The sequence below is a fragment of the Zonotrichia albicollis genome, chromosome 2 (assembly GCF_047830755.1).
Source record: "Zonotrichia albicollis isolate bZonAlb1 chromosome 2, bZonAlb1.hap1, whole genome shotgun sequence".
NCBI lineage: Eukaryota > Metazoa > Chordata > Aves > Passeriformes > Passerellidae > Zonotrichia > Zonotrichia albicollis.
In genome coordinates, this window is record NC_133820.1 from 114,311,273 (window position 1) to 114,336,413 (window position 25,141).

A 25,141-nucleotide genomic window follows, 5' to 3' on the forward strand; every position below is an offset into this window, starting at 1 on the left:
CAAATAAAAGGTGAATAAACTTGGTTTGCTTTGCTTTGGACACAACAAAAAATTAATTCTGTGAATTTATTTTTCTTTCTGTTAAAACAGGTAAAAAAGTAAATGGACAACTCCAGAATATGTATAAGTTGGTACCCAATTCCCAAACACAGGTATGCAAAACGTCTCTTTTTTAAGCTGATTTGTATTTTATATGATCAAAATTTTTATTCTCTGTTAGTGTTCAGTGAGAAAGAAATTATCAAGGCCACAAACTGCCAATATAGAAAGCAATCTGTTAAATACACTGTGTGGAAAATGTTTAAAAGGACCAAATAACTGAGAACTGTAACTGAGATGATTACCTACACTTTTTCCAACCTATCTAAGATAAATCTGATAATTTCCAGCTGTAGATTCAAAACCTAGACATTGCTTATTCCTTTGTAGAAATCAGGTTTGTTAAACTGTGATATTTGTTGTGATCAGTTAAGTTAGGGAAAACATGGTGATGTGATTTTATAGAGTTATTTTGTATATACTCAAGTTTTCTAAATTAGTCATCCCACTGAATTCACTGATAGTTCCCATATGTGAGGCAAGTGTTTGCAGAACCAGAGGAAGCTGGAAAGGGCAATTTAATCAAGTTTGCTAGGCTGTCCATTAAATCCTTTTATGTGGCATGGTAAAATTTTTACCATTTAATTTAAAAAAATTGACTTTTATAAATAAAGATTTTTTTCCCCTCACTTGACTTTTTCCATAAACATTCTCAAACAACCATGGATGGATTTCATTTGTTTATGGGTTCATGTACCCAGATTTTTTTTTCTTCCAAGAGCTGAAGCATAAATGAAGGCTCTCTAGATCAAACCAGCTAGTGGGTTTAAATACAGTGAAAAAGAGACATTTAAGTCATTACTTTTGAGCATTACCAGTTCTACTATGAGATTAAATTGGTTTATTTATATTTCCTTTCCTTTTTTTTTAATCAGAGTGCAATTTTCAGCATCTAATCTTCTGGAGGATTTTTTTTGTTCTGCTTCTTTTTAGGTTACTATCCCTAAGGCAGACTATGGGCTAACTTCCCAAGAAAAGTTGTAGAAATCCCTCTTTAAAGATTTTAGAGGGTTAACTCATGAGTGTTAATTATTACAAAAGAATAACCCATTCTTCACAATTTCTTCCAGACCTCAAATTCCTTCAAGAATCAAATCATAATTCATTAAATACATTTCCTACTAGGAATAATTAGGTATGCACAGAATCATAGAATCAATGAGGTTAGAAAAGATCTCGAAGTTCCTCAAGTCCAACTGCTAACCCAGCACCACCACCATGTTTACCATTAAACCATGTCCTCAAGTGCTGTATCCAGCCACGATGATTTCCCTACCGTTTCCCTGGGCAGTCATTTCCAATGCTTGACACCCCTTTCTGTGAAAATGAATTTTCCTAATATCTCATCTAAATCTCCCCAGTGCAACTTGAGGCCACGTCCATTCACTTAGGGCAGTAATACTTCAATAATTGCATTACATGCAGAGTAGGATCAGTGGAATGCTTACATTATTGGAAATCTACTTATGTCTTGAGTTCAGGAGAAAAAGTTTTTATTTGTGAGTAATATAAATCAGTTGGTTAGAGATTCAGGAGGGTGCTCATCTCATTTTGTTGATGAAGTCAACTTTACTGTTCTTTCCCTTGGTCCCACGAGCATCTTTAAAGTTGCACAGCCCGAGATCAGGGAATTCACTCTGGACGATGGAGTGCAAGCTGAGTTCCTTTGCTCCTCTTAGCAAACCCTGTGTGCCAGAACCCTGACTGTTATGCTGCTTCTGTGCATGTAGGGATTCTATTTATGCAGGAGAAGTCCTGAGAAAATGAGCTAAACCAGTTCTCCAAATATTTGCGCAGCTCAAGTATGAAAGGAGGACTAGAGCCAACATCTAGTCTTTTCTGTGATCTTCACAGGGCTCAGCTCCAGAGCAGCACTGCTTTATCACCCTCCACAGAAATATCATTATAACATACCATAGATTATTCTAATTGTTCTCTTATCATTCTTGTTTTAGTGGTGCAAAAAGCCAAAAAGCAGATAGTTTACATTGCTCCTTCAGTTTCCACAGCACTAGGTGGGGTATGGTTCAGTGGTGTGATCAGATCATTGTTGCAAAGCCAGAATGAATGTGATTTAGGCCAAGTTTGTTTGTGCTTTATTTTGCTCCAAAGACACAACTGACTCATATCAGCATGGTCCTAACTCTTCTCTGTAAGGACATTTTTAAAGGCTGTTTATTAAAACAACATTACCAGCCCATCTAGTCATTCTGCCCTTTCAACATCAGTCACATATCATCTTGTGTTTCTTTTGGCAGTTTCATCCTTTAAGTTTGTCTAAGCTCCTAGGGCTGTGTGAGCAGGAACTCAGGAGAGAGTGGAAGAAAAGGAGTGTTCTAGAAATGGTTATTCTTCTTCTTTTCATAAACAATGGGTAGTGGTAGGGCGGAAAAAATGCAGTAGAAATTTATTTCCTCTTCTTTCTGGTTAAGTTCCTCTAGTTTCATGTTTGCCTGGAAGTTGGGGTCCTTCCCAATTTTCCAGCCAAAAAGGACTCAGCTTCTACCATTTGTTAAACTATAGAAGGAAATATTCCTGCTCTTCCAAACCTTATTTAGTCCAGACTGACCATGATCCTTCCTTGAGGAGTCTCTTATGTGCATGCCAGTTAGTTTTGGCTTTTTCAAGTATCAGAATATAACACAGAAAGAAAGAACAAGTCTCTTAAAGTATTGTTACCATGTGCTGTTTCACAGAACATTTGAGATTTGCAGTCCTGTAAGAATTTGCTGTATGTATAGGGTAAGAAGTGAGATGCCTGACCTATGGTATAATTTACATTTCTCATTTTCCTCTGAAAATAAGGAACATATTATTTGCCATCTTCTTTCATGATGGCAGCAGCTATTTAAATAACTGATGTTCCTAATACTTATATGCTTTGTATTTCCTGTCTGAAAAATATGGTTGATAGTGCCATTACTACAGATGATGGGCTGACATTTCCAAAATAGTTTGTACAAGTAGTAAATATTATTAGGAATATCTAAATTAGTCACTTTGTGGAAACTGAGAAGAAGACTTTGACAGCATGGGTAGATTTCAAGTGCAGCAGTTACAGATTCATGCAGATGAGCAGTCTAATTATAGCAGCTGGGGAACATGGGTTTCATGACAATTATTCATTCCTGAGTGAAAAACTACATTTTTAATATATTTAAATGCATTTTGAGTTTTTATATTGCTATCGTTGTAGCCATCCATTACTAGTCAACAAAGAAAGAATGTTCTTGTCAATCTAAGAACTGTTTACTAGTAAAAAGGCAGATAGTAATTATGATTAAAAGTTACACAAGCACTCACTCCAACTTCAGAGCTGTTTATTTAATTGTAAGGCTTCTGAGGAGAAATAAAATAAAATGGACACCTTCTTCTAACAAATGCATTCCATCCCCTTTGTTTGTCACATGAATAGGAGGGCTACCTCAAAAGCAGATCATCTGCAACACATTTTTTTCCCTAGAAAACAAAATGGAAATGTAAAAAAGGAAAAATAAAGAAGGAAGATTATTTCTACCCTCATATAATGACAATGATTGAGCCATGTTCTCACCAATGCAAAACTGTTACTAGGTAGCAGACAGTAATCATGGAGTAAATTGCCTCCATCCATTTCCCTATCCCCATCCAAGGAAAGGTTCATCTTACTTGTGGAGATTGGCCTTCTTCCAGCTTCTTAAACTTTGGTATGTGTTTAATGTGTACCCAACCATTGTTTTTAAAGCTTTTCACAAGTATTTAGAACAGAACAAAAATAGCTGTCCTTAGGTAAATAATTAGCATTTTGTCATCAAGTGCTGACTTCTCATGCAACTGTTCTTTCACATGAAGTAGGCCAGATGTCATCAAGAACAAAATTATCTGGTTCTGATTTCAGCGGAATGTATTTAGCATGGAAGGAGTTATTTTCTTTCTTGTAACTCAAATATAAATAAAACAATTCCCTTTTAATGTATGTAGCTTTTTTATGTCATTAGCATTACAGTCTACCTTCTCTCATCAGTTGAGTGTATTATTAAGCTTTCAGAATTTGTTCATAATTCTTATCTTTGTTATCAACTGTTTTCTTTTAATAGCTGTGGGGTCCATTCAGGTATTCCTTTTTTTTTTTTTTTAATGGTATCAGTATAATTTCACATTCACATTTAGGCAAGATGTAATCTGGGTCAAAGAGATATGAACAGCATAAGAGTCCAAGTACTTAGCATAAAAATTTAAGAATCATGTGGGTGGCTGGCCACTTGTGTTTTGGAAACAATTCCACTAAATAAGATTTTTCTGAGCTAATCTACTTTAATCAGGCTATGCACCCAAGAGTACTGATGGTTTACAAATGTGTACCTGGTTCTGGAATAGTCTGTGTTCTAAATATAGTGTTCCTGAGAATATATTTGTGTCCTGTGACCAAATTTTAATTGGATATGTTTCACATGTTTTGCTGTAGTTAAATTTCATCTTTTCTTCAGCATTCTGGACTACTCCCCAGTGAGTGCTCCAGAGATCCTTAAGAGAAGAAAGAATTGGGGTTTCCTAAGCTTTAAAATACTGTGGTTTTATTATACAAAACATCTTGAGCTGATAGAAGGAGATCAAAATGTGATATTACCACATTAGCCTGTGGGAACTGAAGCAGAACCATCAGGGACCAGGGCCAGAGCCATATCCATTGTTAACTTGGGACAGGCGTGGTATTGCATTAGAATCCTCTATTTTTATTACTCAGTTCAATTACTATTATGGCAGTTCTCCCAAGGCACTACTTTTATCCATTTTTTCTCTTTTTTCAGATTATACTGAGTGATAATAAGAAATTGGTCCCTGTCACAATAATCAAACAAAGTAAGTTTGTGCATTGTTTAAAATGTGTTCTTATACTCTGCAAGAGTGACTTGAGACTAAAATGAGTGTCAGGGCAATGGGATGTCCTGCAGCTGTCCTTATAATAACATAAGCACAGGATTTCAGTTTCACCAAAATTAATATGCCAGGGGAAAGAGATGCACAATTAGGAGACGATGTAGAGAAAACAGAGTTTGCAGTCTCTTAAACTGAATGTAAATATAGGAAGGATTACGATGGTGTCCTGATCTGCAAATATTGAGGAAAGGTTTTTAGGATGCTGGGGTTTGTTTCAGGTGTGGTTTTGTTTCTTATTTCAGTTTTGTTGTTGTTGTTTTAATTATCTTTTAATATCCCTGTGTTGTCTCCACAGTTATTCAAAATCGGACACAGTCAAAAGCACCAGATAGTTCCTCTCTCCCAGGAGCAATATTAGGTGACTAGAAGATATTTTTATTAATTCTCTTAACCCCTGATTGAAGCTTAGAATTGTGCAAATGCTTTTAATTTTCTTGATCTTAATTGTTTTTCCTTGCATATCAAAGGGTATTTTGCAGCTGGTGCAGACAATATTTGTTGCATTTTATGGCGGTACAGATGGTTCAAGAATGTTGTTACTTAATTGAAGTAGAATCACTTCATTGTTATTGTATTTAAAAGAAGAAACTGTGACTGTTTAAGTCAAGGAGTTCTTTTGTACTTCAAATGAAGTTCTATGGCAAAGATCTTGAGATGAGGGATTGTTCTTACTGGGCTTTTAAGGTAGCACAGTAGCATCACATCTACAGTCACAAACCTGATATATTAAACTACAGAAGTCTTGCAATTAGAAATTGATGTTAGATCTTAGGGCATTACTGTTTCCCTCCAAGCCATTCAGTTTAATGCTTTTTGTTCTTGTTTCACCTTTAAGAATATGCCATATTGGCTTAGAACATGAAACCAAGGGAAAGTCTGTCATACAGTGTGGTGAACCACTGGTCTGCCTGAAATTTCCATGAAAGGCTCACTGCACCATGTACTTTGTGACCAATTTATTCCTGGATTTATTGTTTATCCCTTTATATATTTTCTTTGACTGCATAACTTTGGCTGAAGCTTTCTTTGTGTGAGTTTCAGTGTATTGATGTGAGTCAAACACACACATACTAACCCAGTCTGGTATTGAGCACACTTGGCCCACCAGACAGAATCTGCCCCAGTATCTGTGATGCTGCAGTACTCCAGAGTTGTGTGCTCCAGAGTCAAATGCTTTCCAACTCTGATAAATCATGAGATGGTGGTGATAGAAGGAGTGGTATAAAGGGCAAATAGCACCAAATGGGAGAGATAATAACAGGATAGAAAAATTCATTTTCCAGATATTCAGCCTGAGCTCCCAGTGGTTCAGTAGTAGTTACTCATCTCAGAGAGCAACTGTGTGCTTTCATGTCTTCTGGAATTAATGGCATACATCTTTCTCTGTAGTGCACCTAATTGTTCCAGGTCTCAATGAAAGTCAGCAGAAACTTCCTCCTCTCCTGACAATAGATGACATACCTCAAGCATCCAGGAAAAAACTGGGTAAGCAGAAATGCTAAACAAATGAAAACCATTTTGCACTGTGAAAATAATGATTCATAAGTCATTAAATGCTTGCTGTACATTTTTATTTTTAAAATATCTTATAATGAACAAAACAAAACCAAAACCACATGTGTTTAACATAGCTTGCAGTGATTGTGCAGTGGAAATTCATTGGGTCTTAAAGGTACTGAGCTGTCCACATTAATCCATGTTGGCTTACTTAGTCAAACTAAAGTGAGACAGAAATAAATCAGTGGTAAAAGAGAGCAGATACATCTTAGTAATTACTCTCTAATGCCTGTTCTTTTAGCTAAGAATGAAACTGGAGTATGGCCTGCTGAATCCAAAACACCAGAAGTTCAAGAAATCTCCGCACATTCCCTTCCAGGTAATGAAAATTCTGTTTTTAGAAACTCTGTGGAATGTCTTTGCCAAATACATAAACTAAAATGAAACCCATCTTTGTGCTCTACAGTTAAAATAGTAGTTGGAAAACAGGAGGATAGTGGCTGAATTAGCAAGGAGTGGTAATGTGGATAAAAAATCTGAATCCAATTCTGGACAAAAGTTTCAGGTGAAGTAATTATTAGGTTTCTAAAACTAATTGGAATTAGAATTATACTTTGTGGCATGATGGATGCCTTGAAATTTGAAAAATGGCAAAGTGAGTTTTTTTGTGAGACACGGACTACTTCATGAATTTGTATGACAAGTGTCATATGTTTGAACATTTTCAGTCTGGGGGCAAGGGATTGGAAAGAGCTGAATTGTTCCGAGTCAAATGATGAACATCACTTATCACCCACTTTACTGACCCACATTTCAGAATTGCTTAAGAAGGCATATGCCTATCTTCATTTTCTATAGTCTGGCCCTAATCCTGTAACTGAGTCAGAAGTCTTGGTTCTGCTGTCACAAGAGACAAGAGCTGCCTTCTGCCAACTGCTTTGCTGAAAGGAACAAGGGATGCTTGAGCAGTGGCTAGAATTTAAAACTAAAAACGAATTTGAGGAAACAATGACCAAAGGTTTGCTTTGGTTTGGTTTAGACATATTATGCGACCTTGCTGGAGTTATTCTCTTCTGTCTGTCAAGTCTTTCCTGGCTGGATGGAGTAGTGTAGCCTGTGGTTTCTTTGACATCACACAACTCAGACAGATACTGCCCTTAAATATGATTGTGTTTATTTTATTCCTTAAGTATATAAGGAATATATATACTTAAATATACATAAAAATACTATGCTTAACTTCATCATAGCACCTTAGTCTTAAAAAAAAACAAAGCAGAATTAAAAATCCTTAAAAAAATAAATAGAGAATTTAAAAAGGTGTAAAGAAATGCAGCAATATCCTGTGATCATTGATAACAATCTTTCAAACTAACTGCTCCATCTTTTTTTCTTCTGTGAAAATTTTAGAACCTTTCTACTCAATAGATAAACACATTTTCCAAATTCTGCTTTAAATTATTCCTTCCTGTCTGCAAAACTTTCACAGGGATATCTCTTTTCTGTTCATCCTAAATATTAAGAGGGGAAAAAACGATGCCTCTTCACAAGAATTTATTATCAAAGGATGCATTGAAAATGTGTGGATCCTTTTCAGAAAGCCATAAGGAGTTTTTAGCTTGTTTGATTGGTTTGTTTTCTCTTACAGTTCAGGGTCTCTTGTGAAATTTTTTTTTTTACTACGTTACTAGATTATTTACCTTGTTTAAGTAACGGCTGTTTAAGAACTGGCAATCTGGAAGTGTATTTGCCATTTTTTGTGAAAGTGAGAACTGAATACATTTGTATGGTAGGTTCTCCATCAGAATCCATGTCCTCAAATCTCAGCCCTCAAGCTTGCATTACTCTAATCAAAATGTGTCATTTTTTGTTGATGAATGTATTAGTCAGTCAGCTAAAGAGTGTGAAATGTGACAGATGAGGAGGAGGGTGTTCTGTAATTATATTTATGTACCAACATGTAGAATTTCTAACCATAAACAATGCCATGTCTAGACATGGCACAGAATTGTATGTTTATGAAGTTGGAGAAATTTTCATTACTCTGGTAATAATTGGCAAGTACTCTCTTTTCTTGTGACAATTTAGTAACAATTTGTTACAACTAAACACATTCTTATTGCTCTGACACCAATAGTTACTTCTGGAAATATTTAGAATTTTCATCTTCCATTTCAATCTTCCTTTGTGGTTTTACTTCCATGCCTCACTCCATTGTGGTTACAGTATTTCAGTTAAAGAGAGAAAAAAAAAAAAAAAAAAAGAAGTCAGGAAACAGGGAAGTGCAAATTAATCCTTTAAAAAAAAAGTTCTTCAAGTCTTGCCATGGAACATGGAAAAAGAATTTGTCTGGCTAAAATGCTGAAGTATTCTTTTATGAGTAGCTTAGGTGAGAGATCTGAGTGCCAACCCTCCAACCCTTTTCAAGGGTTGCCTTTAAATAGTTTATTATATAGACATAATTAATTGAGTTTAGTATATAGACATAATTATTTGAGTTTAGCAATAGGATCTACTTCATTATATTTAATTCAGACATTGCTATTTGAAAAATTGTACTGGATTCTTTGAGTAAGGCATAATAATTATTTGCTGTGGAAGGTTTAAGGACTGGTGCCAGACTGGCAAGAGCACAGTGCTTTAGCAGGAGCTCTGTGCTGCAGCAGCTGTTGTGTCATCAGCCATGCTAGAGGGGAAGGGAGCTCCAAGTATTTGAGCAAGCAGTCCATCTGAAAGGCTCTGTGTGCTGGGCTGCACTTGTCTTCCACTGGCTCTTCATCAAAGGGTGTGTTCTGTGATGTGACACAGTTTAGTAACTTTTTTTCATGTATTTGTCTACCAGGAATCCCATCATTTTCTTAATTTCAATCCTCCCCTCCCTTGGCATGCGTTTCCATGGAAAGACTTGTTAGTAAGCTCTTTCATTCTTTGTCAGGCTTGTTACAATATTTTCCACTCAGAACTCATTTATTCTTAACACAACAGCTCAAATCTCTTGTGTTTTCCTCAATGTTTGAATTGTTGTCTAATATACCTCAAACTGCTGCTACAACTTTTTTTTCCTCTGCTAAATGTGTCTTTCTATTAACTTCACAGGGAAATTGGAGCTCACCAACCCTTAGAAATACGAGCACATTAGTCTGGGAGATGAAAGAACTAGTTTCTCTTTTTTTTTTTCTTTTTTTTTTTTTTTTAACAAAACAAAAAAAAGCCCACAAAATAACAGCTAGTTATTTATGTGAGGCATTATGCTACAAATTTAGTGAATTAGGTTTGTGAAATATGGAATAGGCTTGAAATGAGAAGTGCCACCTGTGAATCCATCAACCAGGATTAATGTTCAGTTTAAATAACTCCTTTGTTTCCATGTCTCCCAAGTTCTGTTCCTCCTGTCCTCATTCTGCCCCCTGAAGAGTTTCCCTTGTGCTCACAGGGTATATCAGGAGTGAGATTAATGTTTTCATCATAATGTCTTTCATCATCATGAAGATGAAAAGAGAATCAAGAGAAATCAGAGGAAAGAGCTTAAGAAGCATTGTCTAGGTGCATTCTTGCTGTATTCCATGCTGTGATGATCAAGTAACTTGGCTCTTATGATGCTTTACTTCGCAGAACCACTACAATAGGCCTAACTTGTCTGCTGCCCTGGAATAATCAGAGGAATTTCTTTTCTCTAATTTTGCTTTCGGAGCCTAAACTTTCTTCTTCTGTATCTTCTTTTTAACAAAAATATTCGTCTTATTTTCATGTCATCCCTGCAATGTTTTGTGCAAAACTAAGAGCTTGGTTTCTTTTGTTCTAATTCTAAGCATATTTTATCTTGTTCAGCTTGCTCAGCAAAGATACATTTCATTTTAGTGTAAACTCTCTGACCTCAAAAAAAGAAAAAATTAAGAACATCATGAGTTCTGTATTTGCTTGTGTTTTGAGAGTTTTTTCATTATTGCACCTCACCAACAAGAAATTTTAGATTTTGAACTGCTCCTGAGGTACAGGTAGTTAGTTATTCCTTCAGTATTTCTTATGAGTGAATTCTTTCCCACAAGTTTCATAGAGAGAAATTTCTCTGCCTTCTCTGGACAATGAATTCCCCCTTGCACTGATGGCAGTGACAGCACTGTGGCTGATTTAGAAGATGAATTGAGCCATAACAAAGCAGCATCTGTAAAGGCTCCAGACTGTGTGACACATTCTCCAAACTAGAAAACAGTGTAATTGTTGTAACTGTGATAGCATCTGAATCCCACTATTTAGAATGTGGGAAACTGCACTTTTTTTTCACTAAATGAAGTAAGAAGCTTATAAACCTCCATGATCAGCTCTTGCTTGAAGTGTGTTAAATAGATTGTGGAAAAATCAAAATGTCTTCTAATGTGTCTCAAAAAGAAAGAGATCTTTTATTAAATTAATTCTGAAACTTAGTGCTATATTAATGCCAACCATCAATATTAAAGATCTCTTCCAAGTAGCTACTTTCACTAAATGCTGTGCAATTTGCTCTGTGGAGGGCATTAATGTGCTTGTGGCATTCAAGGCTGAGACCTTACCATTCTGTGCTCCATACTCATGTCATTTTACAGTCTTAGATGACCAATTCTGGGTACTGCATAACTCATTAAACACCTCTGGGATCTCCAGCAAGATGCAGAGGAAAAAAGTGACCTTGACTGACTTACTGTTGGCATTAATTGTTATATGAAACAGCTTGCAGAGTATAGTTGTGCAGTAGTATATTAAAATATGGCCAGCAATTCAGTTTAGGTATATTTAATTGCTGTTTAATAAACTGCCTGTGTATTACTCTAAAAATGTACAATTAGAAGAATGAATGGAAATCAAAACATATTCTATAAGAAAATTCTATAATTACTAGAGAATTGAAAAATCTGAGATATTACAGGTGAGTATTTATTACATTCCTGAAAATTTTTATATTAGAAGGATTAAAAACCATTCTGAATAACAGGGAAAATATTTGTAAATATTTTGTGTAAATTGCTTTATGATGTGATGGATCTTGTTTACAATCTATTGTAATTCATTTAAGAGGCTGTAACAAAAGTACAGTGTGAGTTTCTGACCTTAACTTTGCTGTTTGTGACTTTTATTTTCTTTTCTTAATGTAAAACTGCAGCAAAATAAATCCAAAGCATCATATAGACTTCACATCTGGAAACAAAAGTAAACATTAATCATGATAGAGTTGACCTGCTGTAGAAATCATTCTAATCATGTAACATGAAATGGTGATAAGAAAAGCATCAGGCTTTGGGTAGTAAATCAAGAGAAGTTCAAGGGGATTTTAAATTACATTAAAGTTCTTTCTTCTAGCTCAGCCTGAGAAAACACATGGACCTGAAGACTTTAGATCGACGCCTAAACCCAAATTGGTGCAAACTCAAAAGATCCCGGGTAACTAATTTTTCTGCTTTTTACATTCTTTCTGCATTAAACACTTTTTTACTTTCAGCAGAATTTTTCTACTACTTGCTACATCCTCTTTGTTTTGGCTCCAAAGGAAGTCCTGATTAAAATATTCTCTTTTCTTTTGTGGTTTCAGTGACTAATAGTGGAATTAATTGTAAAGGAGGATGCACCTAGCTGTGGCTGAACTGTGGTTTTCACGGATTTCAATGCGTAATTCAATTTGATTTTTGAAATTAATGCCTTCTGTCTATGTGATCTGCATGTTTGACATAACATAAAATGTCCATCTGTAAAATTGACCTCAGTGATAGAATTTAAATAATTACCTCCTTGATTTTCTTCTGGTTACAGATTCTTTTAGGTAACACCAACAGCAATGAGTAAGAAGAATTTTATATAGCATATGATGGGATATAATTGTATTTGCCTTGAAGGAAAGAGAAGTTCTACTGATTGTTAAATTTTTTTTTATCTCAATGTTGTATGGTTAGTTTTGTGATTTGGTATAACACTTATTTAGTTCTGGTTTTCAGAATTCTAAATTCTCTAATGTTGATTTTATTGCATGTACTTTCTTCCCTGAGCTGTGCAAAATTACAAGGACAAATCTAAACTTCAGGTTGTATTTAATTCTATTTTTTTAAAAACTTCACTTGGATTTTTCTAAACCACAGCTAGCCTGCATTCAGGAGGATGTATGATAAAGGAAATGACCAGGAATGCTTTTAGGACTGAAATGCAAATCTTCCCATGAGGATGACTGCTAATGCTTCTCAATAAATGCATTTTACGCAATCCTATGGATTCATGTTAATGTCTTACTTGCACTTTTTTCTTTTTTCATTTAAATTTGACAGCAAATTTCCAGAATTTACTGAAGCGAAGCCAGCAATCTAATTTCATTTTCATTTCTAATTGCCTTTTTTTAACTATACTCAACTTTCCTTGGTTATGCTATGTTTCAAAGATTAAAATATGAAAACTAATCAAGATGGATCATTGACTAATTTTAAACTAGGTGCTTGTAGTTACTGACAGATGTTCATTGTCAAATTCCCATGACTGATAGATATTTGTTTAATAAGTAGGGAAAAAAGGGCTTCCTTCATATTCCACATACCTTTTTAAGTGACACTTTATGTGTTTTTTTCTCTAGGTTGGAACTACTTTTTCTTTTTTTTATTAATTATCATTTTTTTCAGGAGTGAGTGGTCCAGAAGACAAATATAAATCCATGCTGTGCCTTGTATTATTCTTAATCAAGAGACCTTTTGGTTATTTTTCTTATCGTAGCTTCTAATGAAATACAGCTACCTCCTTCTGGATCCAGAATCCCTGATGCTCCAAAAAGTCCATTGACAGAACTTGGTAATTACTTTCTTTGTAAATATGAGTAAACGTTTCTGAAAAATTATCTTCACAAAGCTTGCTCCCATAAGAGGAGTAATATAATTAAAACAGTAATGCACAAGCGACTTATATTTTGCCCTTTTTGGAGGGCTATGTTCACCCCTTCATTACATAATTGGACCTTAAACTCGGTGCTTTGATGCTTGTGTTGGTGATGAGTGGGGATATTTCAGCAAGTTCTGAATGTCTTGAGTCCTGTGCTGGGAAGAACATGATGTTTGTGTGGGTGCTTTGTTCCTCTTGCCTTCTTCCTTTCTTTCTTCTGCTGGGAGACCTCTCAGATGTGAGCTCACCGCATAGGGGACCATTTGTGTATGGTAGATATTATTTCTTGTCCTTGTTGTTACCCTAAACTAATTTTTGTCCAGTTCCAAGTGAGCAGTTTTTATAACTGATGTTGTTGAGCTGTTTGTCCTCAGTCCCACCTCTCACCATCTCATGCCTCTGTTCCTCCGCGTTGTACCCTGTGTCTCCCTTGCTCAAGACCTCTGATTTCATAACAGGCCCATATTTTCTCTGTGTTTGTGTTAAATTAGCTCGTTCTACCAAAACTATTTCTTGTTGCTGTTTTCAGTATTAACAGCTATTATTACACTTGTTACCTGGAGGGCCCTTGAATCAGATTCATTTCTATGTCATTAAGCATTAGTCAAGAAGTTATTATAGAATAGTACTGGCTTATTAGGGTGGCATAATCTAGTCTGCAAAATTTTAAAATCATTTCCAGGAATGAATGCCTCTTAGTTCTTGAAATGCGTATTTGAAGTAGATTCTCAAGAACATGAAAATAATCTTCATCATAATCTGTTCTTAATTGGTTAGATTCTTTTGACAGCTCTTTTCCAGATATATTTGAGGGGATGGGGAAAGACATTTGGTTAAATCCAATTAGAAGCAGCACTGGAAAAAGAGAAGCACAGTGATTTAAGAACCTATTTGCTATAAATGTAGTTGGAAAACTGAAAATTATTAAGGATGTAAAATATTTTTTCTTTCTATAAAAAAAAAAGAACAATCTAATCCTATGTTTGTCTCAGTGGTAAAGGTGGAATAATAGCAACATTTGAGGAAAAGTGTTTCATTCAAGTATTTATTATGATTTTGATCTCATGTCCTCCATTCCCTTTGAATAGTTCCACTTGGCAAAAGTGGGATTTCATTATGAGAGGCTGGGCCAAGCCAGTGGGTCAAAGAGAACATCTGTGCTCTCCATGAAATTACTGCTGAAGTCAAAGATATTCTGTGAGAGTCAGGGCATGGTTATACAGAGGAGATTTCTCTGCACTGTGCCTCTGCATGCTTTGATCACCTGCTGTCATAAAACCAGCAAAGTAAGCAAAATTTAGTTTATGAAGTTCAACTGTGTGTGACCTGTATTCTGCCCTAGCTCCCCTGAAGAATTTTTTGTTTATTTTTCTATCTGGATTGTGCTAGAGGGAGATCTCTCCTTTGTTTTGTAAACTTCCTGTGTGGTCAGTATCTTTTTGGATTCAAATGTTTCTGAAAAGATAGCTTTGTGAACATGCCTTCAATGTTCTGATGCCTTTGGGAGATCTCTTATAGCTCTTTCTGGGTGTTCATGGATCAATGGAAGCTTTTGCCAAAAGCTGTGAATCGTATGGCTTTTGTTGGCACTGTTTTCTTCTCTAGACATGTAGCATAGAATGGTTTCATTTGAAAGGGACCTGCAGTGATCATCCAGTTGAACTGCTGAGTTCAGCTATATCAGGATAGTAACCCAGGATCCAAATTGTTAATGTGATAAGGTAGATTGAAAGTAAATGGGAAAGCAGATCCAATGTGTGAAAAAAAAGCTGTTCACTTTTTGGCATGGATATTCATATTTCCCGTACTGGAAATGAACAGTGCACCTAATTATTTGAATGGGGGTTTTAACAGAAAGAAAAATACTTACTGACTGGTTCACACAGTTAAGTAGGATCAGTAGCAGCATAGCAGTGCAAAACCTGCACATGGTGGAAGCTTGTTTAGGATGGCTTTAGAGTAAGAGTGCCCAATTCCATCTTGACTCCATTTTCATTAAAGCACACTTCAGGTTATCCACACTTCAAAGTGAAGAAACCAGATCTTTGTAATAATCCTCATCACAGATAACAGCTAGTAGGTGTTGTTACTAACTTCAACAATTATTTCACTGATTTCATTGTACTACTCTTCTCATATCTTTTGCCATTACAACTTCTTTTAAAATAGTTATACATATTGCAGTAGTGACTAGAGACCTGCAAGTGGTGTGAATATCAAATGTTGTGTTGTAGCTGCCTTGCTGTGAGTCAAATCCTCTTAAGAAATAAGGATTCAGCTTGATTAGGTAGGGTATGTTAAATATGAATGGGGTAGAAATTAATGGAGCAAAGAGACATTCAAACAGAAAAACCCTTGTTAGTTACAGTTGAAATTAGATTTTGTATCACTTGCCAGAAGAGTCTGTCTTGGAATGATAAAATTTTGTTTCATGTTTGCTCTTAGCTACTCAGAGTCCAGTGTTGAAATCCGTATCTCTACCTTCTGCAGGAAAAAAAGAGATGGAAATGGGTAATTAGCCAATTAGTTCCGTGATTTTTTTCCATTATCTTGGCATCATAAAGATCTGCAAATTTTCATCTTGGCTACCAACATTCACAGAGAGCTGCTTATTTTCACCATTCTTGTGTCTGTGTAATCACCTGAAGGATGTATCTGTTGTCAGCTTAAAAACTGCCCAAACACGGTGTTGTCGTATCTCGTCATCATCTTTCTTCTTTCGGTTTAGCTGCAGCTCTTACCCAGAAAATTTAATAAGAGAGAATTCCTTGCTGGTAAGAGTTCTTTCAAGCATGTGGCACTTGCATTCCAAGGCCAGAAGCCTGTATTTTCCAGCCATCCCCTCCCCTTGTTGCAGCCATTGTCTCACATCTCACTTGAGGCCATCTGCCGTCTTGCTCAGCTTAGCATTGGCACCATCTGGAAATGCACAACCTTTGCTCAGTGTTTGATGCTAATCCATCAAGGCACAGCTCTCTCAGCATTTTAAGCTTAGATTCTTTTTTCAGCTTTTGAGGAAAAGCAGACTGTTTCTTCGGGATCCAAACCATCCAGTACCATGGAAGTGCAACCAACCCGACCCGGTAATGGTTCTCATGAGGTTAATCCTCCTGACAGTTGGGAATTTTTGGAGGAGACGGTGCCCCTCATGGAATAGTTTGTTCAGTTTAACATAAATGAAGAATAACTGTGGGTATGAAAGCACTGCATCAAGTATTAGGTCTCTTTATGACATTCTATGTGAAATACTAAGCTAGTAGTTTGGGGGCTTTTCCATGTTTGGCAACAGCGTGCAATTCTTAGTTTTAAATGTAAATTGGACTTACTGTAAATGTAAAATTTAAATAGGACTGTCCACACCTGAGTTTCATAAATAGAATATCCTGATTTGCTGAAGGATTCTGAGTTCTAAGAGATTATTGAGAACTGAAGAAGTTCCAACATATTTTGAAACGATCACTCTTCTCTTAGCCTTTCTGTATAAACAGAGATATAATTCTGCCCAGATTTCTGAAGTGGCACTATAAAAACATATCACTGAAGATTCAGATGCTTTCTAGATGGCCCTTACGAAATTTCTGTTATGTGTTTCTATTATTTTATAGATGTTATTTGCCTGGGGCAACTGACAGTTTTCCAAAATAATGAAAAAGAATAATAAGATGAGAGCCAGTTGGAAAGATTTCATTTCATTAGCATGCCAATAGTCTAATGCCTGATGCATATGTTTTTGGAAGAAATTAACATTGAAGAAAATCCCTTACTGAAGGGGAGATTGGTTACAATAGTTAGCTGTTCAAATGTCTGACAAAAGGCAGTTTCCATGTTTCTTTTGGTCCAGCTCCTGTTTTGTCATCCTTTTTCCTTCTCCAATTTCAGCACCAGGATATTGTTCTTCCTGATCCTAGAAAAAAATTCCATGCAGTCACAGTTTGCTACTTTTTATTAATAATATGTTCTCCTATTTTGAATAGCCTTGTATTTTCACTTTTTAAGTCTGTATGTCACCTTTTTATGTGAGTCTGATAAAAATTTGGTCAAAAAATGCATTATGCATTAATGCGTGTTTTTGGAAATTATTTCCAAGTCAATAACTTAATCAGTTATTGTACATTTCAGACTCTGTCTTTCTGTGCAACATAGTATGTTAAGTATTACCCAGAAGTTTTGTCAGCGTATGAAGGAATATGATGTTGCAGAAGGTTTTTTATCACTTCAAAACAATGCAGCATTATTTTTGCTTTTATTTTCCAGCTTCACATGACTTTCTTCATATTATTTCTACTCCCCAGACTTTTACATCTTCAGAAATACCAGACACTGGTAAATTATAACAATATTCTTTCAAAAGCCTTTTTTACCCTTTTGATTGGTTGGTGATGAAAAGTTCTTTGCTGCTTCCATGTTGGTGATTTCAGACAGCCATTGCATACCCCTTGCTGTGGGTGTAGCCCTACATCTTATTTTTTCCACTCCTGTGTCACCACTCTCATTCCTGTGATGAGGCAGAGCACAAGTTTAAAGCAAGTCTGCAAGTAGCTTGCAGAATAATACAGTATTGCTCAAAGAACTGTGTCAGGAAAAGATTTAAATTTTGCTAGAATTAAGCCTGTTCCAGTCAAGTACAATACCGTGCTTTTTAGTGATATTTTTATTTCTTTTATCCTGTCAATTTTTTGCAAACAGTTTGCTGTGATTTTTTTCCTATGTATTGTCTTAAAATAAGTAAATCAACATAACTAAGGCCAGACCTTTCCAACTAAGCTATACTTTGAGTTATAGCTTTGGGAGTAGATTATTTTTCCTGTAGCCTTAGGGAGGTGAGGATGCCCAAGTTAACATCTTCAGCTAAGTAGTTAGTGATGGTATTTGAAATGGAAAAGGAGGTTAATTTTTAAATAAATAAGCGAAAAAATAATAAATGCTTTGCAGAGTAGTGGAAAGTAAAGTTTCTCTCCACCAGATGTTCCTTTTTAATTTACTTACATGAAATTATTTCTCAGGTTGTTTTGTTGTTTTTTGGGTTTTTTTAACAGCAGCTGGCGATATTACTGATTTGGAAATATCCATGCCTGTAATTACTACAGAGCTTCAGCTGTTAGAATGTCATGGGGCAAAATTCAAAAGTTGACTTCAATATAGTTTCAAAATTTCATTTTCTTTTTTTTTTCTATTCTTGCTGCTATTTTTGGAAGTTTTGCATTGCTTTAGTTGTCACCATCACAGTAATTCATACATTTATTGCTGTTGTAACTAGATTCTCATCTGTACTTATTATTCATCTTTGTAGATGCAGGATCAGAGGCAAAGATGAGAGTTCCCTTTAATTGGTTGTGTTTGATTTTCTCATTGTTAAGATTCCCAGCTGTGGACCTGCCTTTCTTAGTTTTGGAGTTTTTTCCCTGTGCAGAGAGAACTTGGTTTTGAGTGGGAGTAAAAAGCTTACACATATTTCTGTGTACTGTTTCCATTAAAAGGCAAGCTCCCTAACTGCTTTCTGGATCCAAAGGTGTTTTCTTACTGTCTCCCATGCATTATATGCTATGATTATTAGGTAATAAGAATTCTCATTAGTATGAACAAAATGGTTTCCACATTGACTTCCATACCAGCCTAAACAGTCCATGAGACAGAGGACTTGCCAGCAATCTTCCCTGTGCTTCCATTTTAACAAAGCAACACCTGTTCACCAGGTCCTGAGTTATTCAGGTAGCTCTGAGGCAATTAAACCTTTTAACACAAGATTATCTTTCCAGATGTAGGTGAAAGGGAACCTCTTTCTTCTGGAGTCACAACATCTGGCATGCCAGAAATGCCACCGATCTCAGCTGGTAATGATACCTGTCTTCTCTGTAGTTCTCCTCACATCTAGGCAGCCTCTCAAAAAACACAGCAATGCTTTGCTAAATGGAAGGTTTATCCTAACTTGCTCTGTATAAAGCAGTAAGACAGAAACTATTTGCATCTGCTGCAAGGTTTGCGACATTTGGAATGAAATATTGCAATGATAAGAAGAATTTTTTTTTTTAATGTTGGTAAACAATTAGCCTGTCCAGATTTTCTTGTGAAGGATTGTTTGTATAGATAGATATATTTATATATGAGTGGAGATCCCATCATTGTTAGGAATGATTAAATAAATATTAACATGTCCAGTTTGCTCCTTTTGCACATTGGAAAAGCTCCTCCACAGGCAGAAAAAAGATTCATCTTCAATTCTTAAGCAGGTGCAAACACTTTTGTTAGTGAGTCATTTTGTTTTGCTGGGAAAGGATTGAGAACTGAACAGAAGGATTTCCATTTCCAAAGACTGGGAATATCAACATATCCCAGAGGAATCATTCAGACTATTTCCTTATTGCTGCCAGCTGCATCCAAGGGCATGTTTGTAAACTGTCACAAGTCTTGCCTGCCTTAAACCTGAAACCAAGCCCAAAGCAATGGGCAAATATGCACAGTAGTAGTGAGTACACATAGTCCAGATTTGGCACTAGTTTATGTGTTAGGTTGTGCATTCTCCCCGTGCAAAATTAGGATAACAGGGTATGAAAAGATGACTTGAGTAGAGGGACTTCTTCTTCAGTGCACAAAGAGATGTTTAGTTGTAGAAGTGTAACTTGTAAGAAATGCTGGAATTCTGTGGAAAATACTCATTTTTTCACTTGCTTGCGAGCATTTATATAATAAAAAAGAGATAAATTCTCTACACTGTGTTTTATTAGTGTCAGGGACAATAATTTCTGACCCAGAAGCATTTATATATACAGAGATAAATTCTCTACACTGTGTTTTATTAGTGCTGGGACCCATAGAATGAAGGACTTCATTGATTGTAGGGAAACCTGAAATCAGATCTTGAACTCTAAATACATAGGTGTGATTCTTGCCATGTTACCTCTGCAAGAACTGTTAGAATCTGTAGAGGAAATGTCAAGAGTGGTTTGGTGAATTGGGTATTTGGCATTTTTCTGCTGATGTAGAACCATTTAGCCGCTGAGGTTGTGTTGGTTGTAACCACAGCAAGACACTTGATTGTGGGTTTGAGTCACAGGGTGCTACCAGGAAAGGGTACACGTGGCCCTAAATACAGACATTTAGGGTGTTGTACTGCTGGCACTAGGCTGAGTGCACATCTCAAGATCATTTCTGTGTCTGACCATAGCAACCAAGAGACCAGACCTGGAATGGACCCCGTCTGCTCCACGGGAAACCACAAGGAAGGGTAAATAGCCAGCAATTCCCTCCTGCACTGCTTCCTTTGGCCATGCTCTTCTTTGCAGTGATGAGCCTGTGCAGATGTGCTGCTGGCCCAAAGAGTGGGACAGTGACGTGGCTGGACCTTTATGGCTCCTTACTAAAAATCATTCTACCTGTAAATGTTCTGGGGAGTCATTTCTAGGTTTGCTGTCATGCCTTGGCTGCCAGTGCCAGGGAAGGGCAGCATTGTGCCACCACCATGGGCAGTGAAGCTGTGACATGGCAGCCTGGCCCAAGCAGGGCCACATCCCCTTCTTTGTAGCTCTGTCTTGATGTGACCTGTGTGACAGCAGCCTGTGAGAGAAGCTGAAGGCAGTTTCTGTGTTTGATCATAGCTGCTCGAAGACCGAGGCCGAAGTCCACCACTCCTTCCTCTCTGACAACTCAACCAACTGTGATGGGTAACTAGCAACAGCCTCCTTTCCCATTGTCTGCCATCTCTTTCACTGCCCATCACACCTCCCACCCCAAACCACCTGGCATCCTTTGTCATCTGCCATGGACAGGATGGAGTCTTGGTGCAGCTTGGCTTGCCGAAGCACTGGCCACAGCGTTTCTGCAATTCTCTTGTTTGATCCCACGCTTTTTCCATGGCCCACGAGCATTTTCTGCAGGAAGCATGTGACATTCTGCAGAGAGACCACATTGCTGCCACTGGCCCTCAGCTCCATCCCCTGCTTCTTTGTGTTTGGGTGGTGGGTCTGTCTTTCCCTGATGCATTCAAACACAATGCACAAGAACACAGCACAGCAGCTCAGCCACCCTGCAGGCCTTCCTTGGGCAAGGCTGTGCCTCTTGGTTCCCTCACCACTGACATTCAAGTCTGCTGGTTTTTTTCTGCCCATGCCTTTCTGTTGCCATCACCTGGAACTGGGAATGCTTTGCTCTGCTGCTGCTTTTGAGGCTGTGTTATTTTTTTTTTTACTTGATACCTCATTTCAGCTTTTGGTGAATATTCTTATGTTTCTCCATGGTTTAAGACACTGGCAGCCTCTGGTACTAACAATATTTCTTCCAGATCTGACAACTATTCAAGGCAGCAGTGTCCCAAGAGATATTGTTGTGCTTTTAGCCAACCTGTGGCTTCTCTTGGGCCTACATTGGGATAAACCTTCAGTGTAGATGTAAATGGGGCCATACATGCAAATCCTATTTAGTTCAGGCATTGCCTGTGGCACTTATCAGCAGTGGGGGAGATGGTTGTGGCAGCAGCTCCTTTCACACTGCAGGTGTGCAAGACCAGTCCTGGGTCCTTGCAGTATTTTTGGTCCATGGGGTAACAAAGTATTACATGAGCAGCCTGGTGTGCCTAAAATCTGAAACTGAGTGCGAGTTGAAAATGTAATGAACAGTAAAAAGTGACTTGGCACTTTTTTCTGGAGCAGTCTTGCTTTCATATCAACTGGATATTTCATGCACTTCAGGATCTTTTCCAGGGAATTTACATTCCCTACTTTGCATTACTTGAAGTTATTTTCTGAGCTGTCTTGGTTTTTACAGTGGAGAAATCAGATACTTGTAATTATAACAAGGCATATGAATTTGGCTGGGCTAAGGATATTCATTTCTCTTTCCCTGCCTGGTGATGTTGTCTGAATCACTTTTTATGTTCTCTTATTTTTGCCAAAATTTTAAATTGGATTTTTTCCAGTATCTTCATCTCATAAATTCACTTTCTCCTTGACTCCTCTTGGCCGGTGTTCTTGTACTTATTCAGTCTTGCATTCCTTCTGACCACATGGGAATTTTTTCCGTATTCCTTGTGTCATTCTGTTTAATTTTTTGCATTATATTTTTTGTGGGTTTACACATCTTTGCATATTAACATATTTCTTTTTAAAATTCTGCTAGTTTTGCAAAATAGATCTCTTTTCTGTTCTTTATTGTTTGAACTCTAAGCCATTGAGTCCATGGTTGCAGGTGATGCCATGGTGTGATGGTTCATGTATTTTTTAAATAATAAGCCACCATTTTTTCCAGGCTCACATGACTTTCTTCATGTTACTTCTACTCCCCAAACTTCTACATCTGGAAAAATGTCAGAGCGAGAGACTGGTAAATGGCATTTATTTTATACCCTATCCTTGATTTTTCTTGATATTCGAGTGGTACGATTTTGATGTCTCTTATATATCCTCTATTTTTAATGTTATCTCCAGTGATCTTTCCTTTGTTCATTATGGCTTCATGTTATTTGTAGTAATCACCAGTGTATAATTAGTAGTTCTAGCCTCAAGAAAGTGATCTTGATGCCACCTGCCACTTTCAGACTAGTATTGTATTTCTGAAGGGTTCTGATGTGGTCAGTGGGGCAGAATTTAGCACTTAAGAGGAAACTCTCAGGCTTTGATGAATTTTGGGATATCAGCATAACAGTTATCCTTTGTAGTGGGAAAGTTTTTCTTTACCTGCTAGACACATTTAAAGAGATTCATTGGTTGGTCTTTGGTTTCCTGTTCACAACTTTTTGAAGTAGTCTCTGATATTTAAAAGGCTGCTCCAGTACACAATTTTGGTCTTAAAAGCTATTTCTACAGGTACTTCTGCTAATAATTTATTATTTCCCTCAATTTATTCATGAAGAATAAAGATTTTTAGTCACAATTTATGCATTTGTATTTGAGCATGAGATTTTCTCAGCATATAGTAATAAAAAATAGTAGAATGTTGCTGGGAGGTTCTCATCCTTGCTCCTGTTCCTTCTAGCATGATTTAACAAGTGACATTTATTGCATCAGTGTATCAAACATCACTCTCTTTCTGGGGACCAATCAAATGGAATTGGGTAATTGAGCATTGACGTAGTTCATCATCTGAAGATTAGCTAATCACAAAATGCATACACTATTGTGTTTTTTCTGGTCTTATTTGGCTACAGTTTGATCAGTGTTCTTTTAGCTTCCCTTCACAGATAAATTTAGAAAAGCTTTTATGTGTTGCAGAATTCACACTGAACACAAACATGATGCAGCTGTACTAATACTCAGTGGGTGGTGCTGACAGTTATCTTGCCTCTGCATGAACACAAGACCTTTGTTTTCTTTTGAAGCTGAGAACTCTATCTATCCAAGGTCATTTCTATCTTCAGTAGACAGAAAACTTTTAGCAGTTTATGAGGCATGACTTTGCTGTTGCCTTCAGTATTGTTCTCACCAAGTTACCACCACCTTCTCTCTTGATTCAAAGAACTGGGCTGCTTACTTGTTACTTGGCCTTACACTCTAGTAAATCATGAGTGTTCTTAACGTTAAGAGTACCCACTCTTTATTTTTTCATATAATACCACTCATAGAAATGTTTTTTTCATGCTCTAGGCTCCATAATTTCTCTAATGGAAATGGTCTTAGGGGCTGATAGAATCTGGGTTTGTTGGGGTTTTTTGGGTTTTTTTGGTGTTTTTATTAGTTAGTTTGTTTTGTTGTTATTTTGTTTGTTTTGTTTGGCGGTTGTTGTTGGGTTTTAGTTTTTGTTCTTTTTTTATTTTTGGGTTTTTATTAATACATTGTCAGAAAAGCCTAAAAATATTTTTAAGCTATTATCTGGTGAAAATGGCCTGTCTCAAAAATCCTGCTTCTATCAAAGCAGGATTTGTAGCTTTGTGGCAGTTGCAGGGAAAATCTGATTCTTGGCCAAAATATGAATTTGTGAGAAAATGTCTTGATACCACCTGTGTCAAAATTTTGTGCATGCTGTATCAAAGTCACATTGGGAATTTGCAACTCCTTAGTTAAAAGATTTTTCTGGCTCATCCAAACTAAAGTGTAGAGGAGAAGGGGTTTACTGTCAGCTGTTGCTATTGGATAGAATTTTAAAATCAGATGCAGACAGTTGGCCTCATAGCTAATGCCTAAAATTAGATATTATGTATCCAAAAAAGAAATTACCCCATGAGACAAAAATGTAGTAGGCTACCACAAATATCAATTAGAAGTGTGCACACAAGAATCATAAAATAAATATATGTCCCTTGGACCTGCTAAGGGCTGAAGATCACCTTATCTAAAGGCTGACTTCACTTACTGTTTCAAGATTATTTTCATATTTGATCTTAGCTATGCAGGAATCAGGCCTGAAGATCACTTCTCATCCCTCCATGGAAACCAGAGGGAGTGTGATGGGTAAATAGCTTATAATTCCATTAGCTTTTCCATTGCTTGCCATCCCTTCCAGCAGCTGTGGAGAGTGCCAAGCTTCATTCAGACACGTTGCTCCAAAGACTGCTTGATGCTGGGCTTTCTCCCCACACCCCACCCCTGCTCCACTCAGCCATTTCTGTGCAGTCTAAGCTGGAAAATAATTCCCCACAGTGACTGAGCAGCAATCCACAAATAGACCTCTGCTAGCTTATGTTGCCTCTAGGTTTCTTCTGGCAGCTGCAGCTTTCTTTCAAAGAATAAGTGCTTTAAAAAAGAGGCCAGTGAGAAGAAGATTGCCTCACATGAGCTACTGGAATTGACTCTCCTTCATTTCACACCAGCTTCAGTGTTCA

General features: G+C 36.9%; 1 protein-coding gene across 1 annotated transcript in view; it reads left to right on the forward strand.

The window, feature by feature from the left end:
• ABI3BP (ABI family member 3 binding protein) overlaps window positions 1-25,141 on the forward strand; it is a 137,349-nt gene that overhangs the window by 43,747 nt on the left and 68,461 nt on the right. Inside the window, exons 6-20 of the mRNA XM_074536084.1 lie at window positions 91-152; window positions 4,887-4,938; window positions 5,312-5,374; window positions 6,406-6,501; window positions 6,815-6,892; window positions 11,845-11,925; window positions 13,234-13,308; window positions 15,841-15,906; window positions 16,404-16,478; window positions 17,650-17,718; window positions 19,152-19,226; window positions 20,558-20,617; window positions 20,988-21,053; window positions 22,633-22,707; window positions 24,705-24,770. Of these exons, the coding sequence (XP_074392185.1) occupies window positions 91-152; window positions 4,887-4,938; window positions 5,312-5,374; window positions 6,406-6,501; window positions 6,815-6,892; window positions 11,845-11,925; window positions 13,234-13,308; window positions 15,841-15,906; window positions 16,404-16,478; window positions 17,650-17,718; window positions 19,152-19,226; window positions 20,558-20,617; window positions 20,988-21,053; window positions 22,633-22,707; window positions 24,705-24,770 (1,059 nt within the window). The remainder of the gene's footprint in view (window positions 1-90; window positions 153-4,886; window positions 4,939-5,311; window positions 5,375-6,405; window positions 6,502-6,814; window positions 6,893-11,844; window positions 11,926-13,233; window positions 13,309-15,840; window positions 15,907-16,403; window positions 16,479-17,649; window positions 17,719-19,151; window positions 19,227-20,557; window positions 20,618-20,987; window positions 21,054-22,632; window positions 22,708-24,704; window positions 24,771-25,141) is intronic.